Genomic DNA, 12164 nt, shown 5'->3' on the forward strand with positions numbered 1-12164 from the left:
TTTAGAGAGAGAGAAACACACCAAAACACTAACAGTTTGGGTAATGAGATTTGGGTATTTTTTTACTGTGATGTTTTGCATTTTCCAGATTTTCTATACTAATTAGAAATGTTATGCTAATAATCAGAAAATAAACAAAAGCTTGTTAAAATACTCTTTGGCTATCTTTTAATAGTTTTATGCTTATGGGCAGGGGTGTCACTATTTTATTAACCTCAGAACTAAAGAGTTTCCCTGGTAGGATCCAAGAGTTGTTTCCTGGTTTGTCACAAATCACTGTTACTCGAGACCAGACCTGGAAATATGATAACTGGTTATATCCATTGTCTCACCTGAGTGTCGAAGTGCAGAAAATCCTTGCTCATCCTCCCACTCCCAGGCTGGCTCGCTTTTATTGTGCATGGAATGGAAGTCAGGAATTTCTTGATACCAGTCTATGTCTGTGCTGCTAATAAAATAGAAAATGATGAAGTTAAGGACTCTCTTAGAACTTGAATGAAATGAACATATGTATGGAGACTTAAACCTAATCAGGTACCTTGCCATCCTTTTAGTTTTCAGAAATAGTGTTTTAAGGGCCTATTGTTAAGAATAATTTGTTCCGCAAAATGAACCAGACCATCTCTAGAATCTTGCAAGAACAAATGACTCTGCAGTTTGACAAAGATTCTTGAAAGAGCTGTGCAAATACATCTTTGCTGCACTGATAGCATGCAAGATTTTCCAAATCACTACCAGATCTTCAAAAGAATCTGAAGGACACATGGACAGAGCAAGAGCCACGAGCATTCACCTGCTGATGCAGTCTCCTGTGAGTGGGTCACAGCTCCCTGCGCAGTCACAGGGCCTGCAGCCGTAGTCTCCAAAGCCCCAGTACCCCACCATACACCTGTCACAATGTGGCCCTGCCACCCCAGGCTTGCAAGGGCAGTCACCATTGCTGGGGTCACAGAAGGTCACCGAGTTGAAAGGAAGGACAGCTGATCCAACTGGATGACAGGAACACACTACAAGAGAGGACACACAAGGATCAATGAGTAACTGGTTATCTGTGATCTGTAGAGATCAGTCCTGAAATGGTTTCCCTTCACCACCCAGCGTACCCCTCTGGCTCCTCCTTTAGCCAGTTGGTATATGCTCAGAGAATGAAAACTAATTAAATTACAGATGAGAAGATAAAATCAGGAAAGCACATTTGCTGCAAAATGAACTACATTATTTATTCTAAATTAGAGGGCATTAAATATGAATGGATTTTCCTTGGGGTGTTGAGAATGAATCAGCAAAGAAGACAAAGAAGGAGCAGTTAGCCAGAAAGGAAAAAAAATCATGAGAGTATGGTGTTCTGGAAGCTAAACAAAGTTTCAACATCAGGTAGGCAACATCAACTGTGTTAAATGCTGATAGTCCCAAGAAGATGGGGATTGGGAATATATTTTTGCATTTGACAAAATGAAGACCATTGGTGTCTTGACAGGAACAGTTTCACTGTAATGATGAGTGGTGAACCTATCTGAAGAGGACTCAGGAGATGGGAGTAGAGGACTTTGAGCATGAGAACAGACAGCTCTTTTGAGGAGCTTTTCTATAAGGGCACGGAAATGTGGTGGTAGCTAAAACTGGAGGGTGATATGAAAGTAAGTGGGTTTGAGTTTTTGTTTTGTTTATTTTAATATGAGAAAAATTGCAACAGATTTGATGTTGATGGGAATGATCCAAGAGAGGGAAAAATTGATGACCAGAAGAAAGCTGGGAGCATTGTTAGAGGGATATTTAAGCATAATGGAGTAAGGAAGATAGACAGGATCTGGTGCAGAAGAGAAGGTGCTGGCCTTCGGTAGGAACGTGATCAGTTCATAGTAACAGGACGCAGGGCAGAGCATATGGACTCAGATGCAGGAAAGTGGATAAATGCAAGAGTGGGAGCTGGTAGAACTTTTCTTCTGATTGCTTGTATTTGATGGATGAAATAGGAAGGAAAGTCATCAGGTGAGAGAGATGAAGAGCGGCAGTGGGAGAGTGAATGAGAGACATAGAAAGTGAATATTATAATTTCCAGACACCTTTAAAAGCCATACTTGAGGTTAGTGTAGTCATGAATTTATAGTGATACAGCCAAGAGGGTTCAGGTTTGAGATGGGAAGAAAGCTGGATTTAATTTGCATGGTGTTATGGACTGACTCTGTACCCTCCAGATTCGTATGTTGAAGCCTAGTCTCCAGTGTGATGGTATCTGGAGGTGAGGTCTTTGGGAGGTTTGGATGCGGTCTTGGGGGTAATGAGATTGGTGCCCTTATAAGGGGATGAAAATCTCCATGCTGTCTTCTCTGCGAAGGATGTGAGGCTACAATTAGAAGTTGGCAGTCTACAATCCAGAAGAGAACTCTCACCAGCACCCAACTGTCCTGAACCTCAGTTTCTTCAGTTGGGTATCTAGGTCTCATGGAAATTTCGAGGATGAAATGATTTTAAATGAAATTATTTCAGCAAGATACATAGCACAGTCTGACACTTACTAGGCCAGTTCTTCCTGCTAAATCTCAACTGATAATACTCTAGATGCCACTCCCTCCTTTATCCCCTTGGAAACATCTTCTATTGATTCATTTCTTTGTCATTAAAATCACAGTTTGGCTTCAGTCTGGCTTCAGATCTCAACTACTGACTGTGTGACTTCGGAAAGAGACCTAGCTTCTCGTTATCCCAGTTTTCTTGTCTTTAAAATGGAAATGAGAACCATATCTATCCCCATACGGTTGTTGTGTGGATAAAAGGAGATCATGCACGTAGTGTATGGCTACATTAGTGTGGTGTCTGGCACATGGTTAATTAATCGTGAACTAACAATTTAATTCAATAAATAATTCTTATAGAGGTATAGGATCTATGCTTGTCTAAGTAATGGTGTCAGTCCTTAAGGAACTCATGGTCTTGTTGGGGAAACAGAGGAGTAAATAAAAACTTGCCATATACTGTGACTAGGTACTCGAAAAGAGGCCTGTGCGTTCTACGGGAGCACAGAAAAGGGAACACAGGCTGACGGAATCACATGGGGATTCTTTCTTCTAAAATTTAATTTTATTTTATTTAAATTCAATTAATTAACATATGAGTGTATTATTAGTGTCAGAGGTAGAGGTCAGTGATTCATCAGTCTCACATAACAACCAGTGCGGACACCTGGGTGGCTCAGATGGTTAAGCGTCTGCCTTCGGCTTAGGTAATGATCCCAGGGTCCTGGGATCATTTAAAATGATGATCAAAATCTTTAAAAAATACAAACCAAACCAAACAAACAAACAAAAAAAACACCCAGTGCTTATTACATCACATGCCCTCCTTAATGTCCATCACCCAGTTACCCCATCCCTCCACCCCGCTTCCCTCCGACAACCCTCAGTTTGTTTCCTATAGTTAAGAGTCTCTTTGTCTCCCTGATTTCATCTTGTTTTATTTTTCCCTCTCTTCCCCTATGATCCTCTGTTTTGTTTCTTAAATTCCACATATCAGTGAGATCATATGATAATTGTCTTTCTCTGACTGACTTATTTTGCTTAGCATACCCTCTCGTTCCATCCACATCATTGCAAATGGCAAGATTTCATTTTTTGATGGCTGAGTAATATTCCATTATATATATACCACATCTTCTTTATCCATTTATCTGTCAATGGACATCTGGGCTCTTTTCATAGTTTGGCTATTGTGGACATTGCTGCTATGAACATTGGGTGCAGGTGCCCCTTCAGATCACTCCATTTGTATCTTTGGGGTAAATACCGAGTAGTGCAATTGCTGGGTCATAGGGTAGCTCTATTTTGAATTTTTGAGGAACCTCCATACTGTTTTCCAGAGTGGCTGCACCAGCTTGTATTCCCAACAACAGTGTAAGAGGGTTCCCCTTTCTCTGCATCCTCACCAACATTTGTTGTTTCCTGACTTGTTAATTTTAGCCATTCTGACAGGAGTGAAGTGGTATTGCTTTGTGGTTTTGATATTGTATTTCCCTGATGCCGAGCGATGTTGAGCATTTTTTCATGTGTCTGTTGGCCATTTGGATGTCTTCTTTGGAGAAATGTCTGTTCATGTCTTCTGTCCACTTCTTGATGGGATTATTTGTTTTTTGGGTGTTGAGTTTGATAAGTTCTTTATAGCTTTTGGATACTAGCCCTTTCTCTGATAAAACCTTTGCAATTATCTTCTTCCATTCTGTAGGTTGTCTTTTGGTTTTGTTGACTGTTTCCTCTGCTCTGCAAAAGCTTTTTTATCCTGATGAAGTCCCACTAGTTCATTTTTGTCTTTGTTTTCCTTGCCTTTGGAGACGTATCTAGCAAGAAGTTGCTGCGGCCGAGGTCAAAGAGCTTGCTGCCTGGGTTCTCCTCTAGGATTTTGATGGATTCCTGTCTTACATTTAGGTCTTCCATCCATTTTGAATTTACTTTTCACATGGGGATTGTAAAGGAGGGGTCATTTAGATAACTGAGCTGATCCTAAAAGATGAGTAGGAGTTTACAAGCTGAAAAGGAGGAGGAAGATAGGCAGGTGTGTATCCCAGTCTTTAGATACTCTCCCCATGGCATTTATTTTAAATATGAAAACAAAATTTAATTGTGGTAAAAAACACATACCACAAAATGTAGCACCTTCACCATTTTTAGCTGAGTTTTATGTGTCTGCATTATATGTGGAAGCTCTTACCGCTCCCTGAAAATGTGAAGCTCTTTCCTGCCCTGGTGTCCCTTGTCATTCCTGCATTGACTTACTCTTGTCCATCTGGACCCTGACATGCTTCCTTGTCCCACTCCCTCCAGACAAGTGTAGCACTCTCTCCTCTTTGCTGAGAGATAGTGTATATCTCTATTTTCTGTGCATCATAGTACATCATTATTATTCATTTTATGCCTGTTGCCCTTACGACTAGACTCTGCACTCATTGACAGAAAGCTCTTTATCTTCTTATTTTTGTTTTCCAGTCGCCAGAACAGGGTCTGGTATATCGGAGATGCCCACATCATCACTTGTGAAATTGACCTGAAGGATATTCCAGGCTGTGGGGGTCATGTGTGAAAGGGCATGGCCTCTTTGGGGAGTGTGAGAATTTTAGAGTGTACATTGAGTGGAAAGCAGTTGGAATTGGTGAGGCAAAAGAAAAAAGCCACAGAGTTAGGGTTGGAGCCAGACTGTAGAAGGGCTGAACCCAAGAAGTTGAATTTTACCTTGTGGGTATGAAGAGCCATAGAAAGTAACACTTTGAAAAAGCAGAATTATGACCTGGTTATAATTTAATTTTGAAGATACTTTTGTGGCATTGCGTGAAACAGACTAGAGTAGGGAGAGACTGATAGCAGGGAAATGAAAGAAATGAGAGAGAACAAGGAACTGGACTAAGAGAGTAGATGCCGGAGCAGGAGGAAAGGTTGAAATGATAGGAATGAGGAGGAAGAAGGCACTGTTGAGAGACAAACAGAAATTGAGGAAGATTTTCACATTTCTAGCTTATGAAAGTGAATGACTAATATTTCTCCTAAGTTAGCAAGGCATTGTTGATTTGTTATTTGTTTTTAATTAATTAACTAGGAAATAATTTGCAGTTATATAATATGTAACACAAAATGTATCAACATGTATCAAAGTGCTATGTGAAGACATTAAATGAAATCACATAATCCAAATATAAACATTTCATTGTTTTGAGATGACTAAAACAATAGTTACTGCAATATTCAGTTCTAAGTCAGCTTGGTTCATGACAGCAGATAGGGGAGCCAGAAAAAAGATGTCTTGGACTTCCATCCTATTGCCACCATTATCTTTTACTCTAATAGAAAATTCAAGCCTTTCTAGGATTTGACCTCTTTGTACTACCTTATACTTGAAAACCTACACACATTTCAGGAATGGCCAGAGAAGAATGTGATTCTATCACATGTGCTAGTGGATTTCTGTCAGTGTGACTTTTTACATAATTACAAGATAAAAATACCATTTGGAAACTATGCAGAACTAGCTCCAGGCAGACAGCACTGACACTTTTCATGACATACTTTTCAAACTGCACACCAAGGCCTGCTTGCATACCTGTCTCTGAAAGTTTGTGGAACAGTCAATATTTGACACATATAATCTACATTTCTTATTTTCTTCCAAAATGCAAATATATTTTCTTCTTGCTTGGGGAAAAAAAAAAAGGTGTGCCTAGACTCTGGTTCAGGTTGTGATTCTCCAACATATATTTCTTACTGATTATTGGTTCTAAAGTGCAACCCAAGCACTTAGCTTTTTTACATATTCATTTTTTTAAAATATATTTTTTTAAGATTTTATTTATTTATCAGAGAGAGAGAGACAGAGGCAGGCAGAGGGAGAAGCAGGCTTCCTTGCTGAGCAAGGAGCCTGATGTGGGACTCGATCCCAGGACCCTGGGATCATGACCTGAGCTGAAGGCAGACGCTTAACCGGCTAAGCCACCCAGGTATCCCTTTTTTTACATCTTCATTACGATGAAGGCCAAAGTTGCTGAAGTGGCAACCCAGTTAGCATGACATAAATCCTTGACATAAGCTTTGTCTTTTTGTTGGCAGATTATAGTAAAGATGGAACTATTATCATATACTATCATTCTGAACTTAATTATTTTTTTTATTATAATTTTTGGTAAAGCTCTAGTGAGTTGTCTTTAAAAGCCAAAATGGTGCTTTGAGTGGCAGCTAGATATATTTAAAAGCTATATGGCCTGGGCGCCTGGGTGGCTCAGTCGTTAAACGTCTGCCTTCAGCTCAGGTCATGATTCCGGGGTCCTGGGATCGAGTCCCACATCAGGCTCCCTCCTCGGCAGGAAGCCTGCTCTCCCTCTCCCACTCCCTCTGCTTGTGTTCCTGCTCTCTCTGTCTCTGTCAAATAAATAAAATCTTTAAAAAAAATAAAAAAAATAAAAGCTATATGGCCTAAATATTAAATGATTCATTATTGGAATACTTATCACCCCTCCCAAGCCTCTCCCCTAAACCATTTGCCCACTGCTGCTCTCTCAGCCAAACTGACAGAATAAAATTATTGAAAATATCACTTTGAATTCCTAAATATTGTCACAAGATTTCTTTAATAATGCAAATGACAAATTTTAAATAGTACATTCTGTACTGATGTGTTCTAAGTAATCCTGAAATAATAATACAAAGGATTCAAAACAGGTGAGATTGAAGAAAGGAAATGGGTACTTTTACAAAAGATTTCACAACAGGTTCCCTTCAAATAATGAATATATAATTGCTAAATATTATTCAAATTTTATTTACAGATACATGTTTGCAGCAATACATCTATTGTGTGAAACACTGTCCCTCTATGAGCATTTACAGAAAAGAGTTAAGACATGGGGCTGTTCTGGAGTATCTTCTACCAGGAAACATACTGTTCATGAAACAATGGTTGAACACATTTTTAAATAACCTTGTTTATCTACATGGCTCTGAAATTAATAATTGTTTCAATCACAATACAGCTTGTTCGGAAATTGCCTGTAAGATCTTTTAGGAAGACAGAAAATAAAACAAAGGCAATATAAGAGAATTCATAAGGGCACCAACTTAAAATCAGACTAGATGAGTTCAAATTCTGGTTATGAGGCTTAGTCTTTATAAGAGTTTGTGAAATTAACTTCCTCACTTCAATTTTCTTATTGATAGAGTAAGAGGAATAATACCTACACCATAAGGTACCTGTGTGAGGCCTGATTAAGATACTGTATATAGTTAGCAATATATCAAGAATTAATAGCATCAAATGCTCAGAGAGTAACTGTGATTATTATCTGGCCAACCATATTAAAACACTTTTTTTTTATTAAGTAATGTCTATGCCCAACATGGGGGCTCGAACTCATGACCCTGAGATCAAGAGTTGCATACTCTACTGATTGAGCCAGGCTGACACCCCAACATATTAGTTTTTAGAAGTCCACCATTCATTCATTCATTCATTCACACCTTCACCAAAGAGTTTTTGAACTTTGGTGTTAACATGAACCAGAGGCTGAAGATATACAGGAATACAGAGTCATAACTAACTCTTCAGTGAATCAAGAGAGATATGCAAATACATAATTACAGACAGTAAATGTTGTAACAGAGGTAGCCCAGGGTGCATGGGAACACAGAGAAAAGAGCAATAACTGCCTTATTGCAGATATGAGGGTTTTTTTTTAAACAATTTTAACAATTTGGTTTCCAAAATAGGCTGAAATTATTCACTTTGCCCCTGGGAGGAATTTGGTGACAAACAGCTTTCTTGATTGTCTTACAGAATTAGGTTACTCTCCTACTACATGTTCTTTTCTTTGGATCACATAAATTCCATCTGCTCTTACTCTCCTTTTGTGGATGAGAGTATACTGAAAAAAAGTAGGGTATGATCTATGATCCTCTTGTTTATAGGGAGATATCCCACCATGTAGTCTAGGACCAGAGTCACAGCTGTCAACCTACATGAACATAATAAATATGTAAACAGGAATACAAAATGGCCAGGGACATATAATGGGAGCGTTATGGCTTCCTTTATTCTGATGGGGTTGCTAAAGCTTTTGGTGGTGGAGTCAAAGGAAACCATCATTCCCTTTTCTCTTTATTCCTACCTTCACCCGAACTCTAGGAGTCGTTTGCACACCTTTCATTCAGAGTGATCCGTGATGCCAAGCTTACTGTTGAAACAACCAGTTGAGTTCAGCATCTTACCCCTTTTAAAAATCACCAGGACTCCTTAGTATTACCTGATGGCTGTAGCTTTTGCTATTCTGTTAGTAAAAGCGACACTGGGAGCAAAACACCCTGAAAGTATTTGCTCCTGATTTAGCTTTTCTAAAAACAGAACTCAAAGTTCAAGGCCCTCAGCTGGGAAAGAAGCAGCTTGTCAAGCAAGGGCTTTCATGGCTGCCCAGTGGCCACTCCCTCAGCAGAGCCTCCCAGCCTCCCAACACTGTCTTACTCTGAAAAGGCCAAGGCCCTACATAATATCTGATGGGGAATTTTAAATATCAAAGCCACTTCAAGAGCTACCCCCTGAGGTTCTCAGAATTGGAGTTAAGGGCAATGACTGAGATGCAGCTCTAAACAGAAAAGAGACAGTATGATCTGTTATTACTGTATCAAGCACAAAGTTAAATGTTAGATAAAATGAAGTCTTCTACCTTTTTTGGTACTGTTTTCTCCTTTCCTTCTACTATCAGTTATTTTCGCTAGCGGTTGAACAACTATGGAAAAATAAAGAAAAATCTGTAAACAAAGGCAATTGTCAAAGGTAATATGGTTTACCCCTTTACTCTCCTAGGGAACATTTTTTTTAATTCATCCTTTAAATATAATATACATTGTATGTTGAATGTATACATTCAAAGGTAGCTAGTGCCACAGTATTCAAGATGAATGTTAATTTCAAATAAAATTATGCAAGAATAAATCTACTAAGAAAATAATCTAAATTAAGACTTGCCTTTCGCTTACTGAAGTGCAGTGTCTCCTGAGTTACTGTATATCCCACACTGAAGGAGATTCATGTATGCATAAATCTAGTCATTTGTGCCCCTACTAAATGCTTTAAAAAAATAAATGTAAGGTATTTAAGTATGTTTCCTATGTTTTCTATAAACTTTAAGAGTAATGAAAATAAATACAAAAGTCATACCCTTTATTTTTAATGCTTTACTATGTGACCACTGCTCAGACCCTCAATTTGATTTCTGTATCTTTCCTTTCCTGTTTACTAGTTGTAACTGAGCCAGTTACTATTTATTCCTGGGTATATCTAAAAGATCTTAGACAGCCAAATAGCCAATTTTATATTCCTGGGTTGCTACCTCAGTTAAAACTGAAGAATTTGTACTTTTGAGTGTACAGACAAATTCCATTACAGGAAAACTTTTAAGTGTAATTTTAGACACTGTATTTCGCTCTGAGGAATTTGGTTATATCAAACACCATTATCTTTTTGTTGAAGAAAGCCTCCTGTATTCCCAATCCACGCAAGGCACCATCTACCCAGGCGCCCAGTCAGGAAACTGGGTCATCCCTAACTCCTTTTTCCTTTGGATAAGGAATCCCTATTGACCCCATCTACCTTCTCCTTTGAATTGATGTGGTTCATCCCTGCTATAATCTATCATGGTACCCCTTTTTTCATAATGTATTGCAGTTTTGTTTTGTTTTTTAAAGATTTTATTTTCAAGTAATCTCTACACCCAATGTGGGGCTTGAGCTCACAATCCTGAAATCAAGAGTCACATGCTCCACTGACTGAGCCAGGTGCCCCTGCAGGTTTTAATTACATATTTATGTGAATAAATGTATACTCTGTTTCTATGGCATTAGGGACTCTGTTTTGTTGTATATACAGTGAATAGGATAGGCCTGCCACAAAGTAAGCACTGAGTAAATCTGTGTTGAGTTTTAAAAAATGGATGAATTATTGTCACTTAATATATATTTCTTAATGATTGATGTTCTTCTGGCCTCCAGTGTAATCTCTCTATGATTTTTCACCTCCCTGCTGTCTCTGTAGTACACTGTGAAGGCCTAGAAGGTAGAAACCACATCTTTCATCTCTGTATCCCCAAAACCTAGGACCCATGCTGACCCATTTTAGGGACTCACTCAATCTTTGTTGAATGAATGTTCCTCTGAATGAGTGACAACCATGAAATATGTGTTGAGGAACCTACTGAAAGGCTCATATTATTTCTTTTATACGTTTTTAGTATTTTAGCACCACAGCATTGCAATCACAAGACACTAGAAACAGAGCAAACAAACAAAAACACACACAACAGAAAAAAGCATAGAAACAACAACAGAAAATTGAAATGGTTCAACAGAACAGATTATCCTGAGTCTTCCCAGTGCAAGACTGTTCCCTACGTTTAATGCTTCACTCAGTCGAGTTTTATTACTTATTATTTGTGATAAAAGTTCTTTATTCTAACTCTGTAGGAGACATTCCCCACCCACAAATGCCTTTCACTGGCAGTGCAATTTTTTTTCACATTAATCAATCTTTTTTCCTCACTTTCATCCAATTACATCTAATTACGACTCTTTGTTCTAGGGAAGTAAATTATGTTTTGCCACTCCCTATGTCCCCTTACACCTTTTGAGTGTGTGAAGAAAGTTGTGTTCTTCCTGAGCAGTTTCCTAGTTAAGTTGAGAATATTCAACCTCTTTCATATTTATTCATTAGTATCTCTCTTTTCTTGATTGTTCTGTAGGCCTACATGGAACACTCCTCAGTTGTCTCCATATTTCTTATACTAAGATTCCTTAAGGTAAATGTAGCTCTTTAGGTTCAAATTTTACATGGCTATTCATCGGTAAGCAGGGTCTTATTCAAAATCCAATACCATAAATTTCTTCAAAAGTCTAAGTTCCTTTAAAAATTATTTTTGGTTCTAATACATATGTCCAATTATTTCTGCATTTTAAAACTCATTTTGTTTTCATCAACCAGGACACAGTGCAGAATCAAAAACACCACCTAACTCCTAAAGATTGCTCAATGAGATAGCTTATGTAAATTGCTTAGCACAGTGTATGGCCCATAGTAGCCATTTAATGAATACTACTTCTCTTCTTTATAGCCCATTTAAATTTTCCAGGCTTTCTGAGAGTTTTGACATATCATAATTATTTGTTTATTTATTGCTTGTTCTCGTCAAATGCAGAATGGCATATTATTTACTTATTCAGTGAATTACACTTGCTGTTTTGGAGACATGTTAGAGAACTTCGTGACCTCTCCCACTTCTCTTCACAAATGTGACTGACTTTTATTATTCATCAGTTCATAAAATTTCTCCTTTTTGGGGAGGTGATTTTAATTTATGTCATGTGACTTTTTTAAAGGATAGTCCCAGTATGATTACTACATTGTGATATATGATTTTTTTCTATCCCTTTCACTTCTCAACTCTCTGGTTGTACATCCTGGATTTTTTAAAAGCTGAGATTAAAGTTTCCCAACTATTATTGCCAAGTGACTGGTTCTATTTAAAGTTTGCTTCTCAAAAACAGTTACTTCATATTGATTCTATGCTGAAATCATTGCTTTCAGCATAAAACAAGGTTGTCTATGTTGTTTATACAATGTAAAACGGATTCGTGTGGCTTTGTTGAAACTAT

General features: G+C 38.1%; 1 protein-coding gene across 2 annotated transcripts in view; it reads right to left on the reverse strand.

The window, feature by feature from the left end:
* NTN4 (netrin 4) overlaps nt 1-12164 on the reverse strand; it is a 108080-nt gene that overhangs the window by 18396 nt on the left and 77520 nt on the right. The window contains exons 6-8 of one of the 2 annotated variants that reach the window (XM_028105452.2): nt 9185-9247; nt 794-1007; nt 333-448 (exon numbers count right to left, since the gene is read on the reverse strand). In XM_028105452.2, the coding sequence (XP_027961253.1) occupies nt 333-448; nt 794-1007; nt 9185-9247 (393 nt within the window). The remainder of the gene's footprint in view (nt 1-332; nt 449-793; nt 1008-9184; nt 9248-12164) is intronic. The other variant, XM_028105453.2, reaches the window with a different exon arrangement.

Source organism: Eumetopias jubatus, unplaced genomic scaffold (assembly GCF_037043125.1).
Source record: "Eumetopias jubatus isolate StellerSeaLion01/CBP00866 unplaced genomic scaffold, mEumJub1_p1.0 scaffold_8, whole genome shotgun sequence".
Taxonomy (NCBI): domain Eukaryota; kingdom Metazoa; phylum Chordata; class Mammalia; order Carnivora; family Otariidae; genus Eumetopias; species Eumetopias jubatus.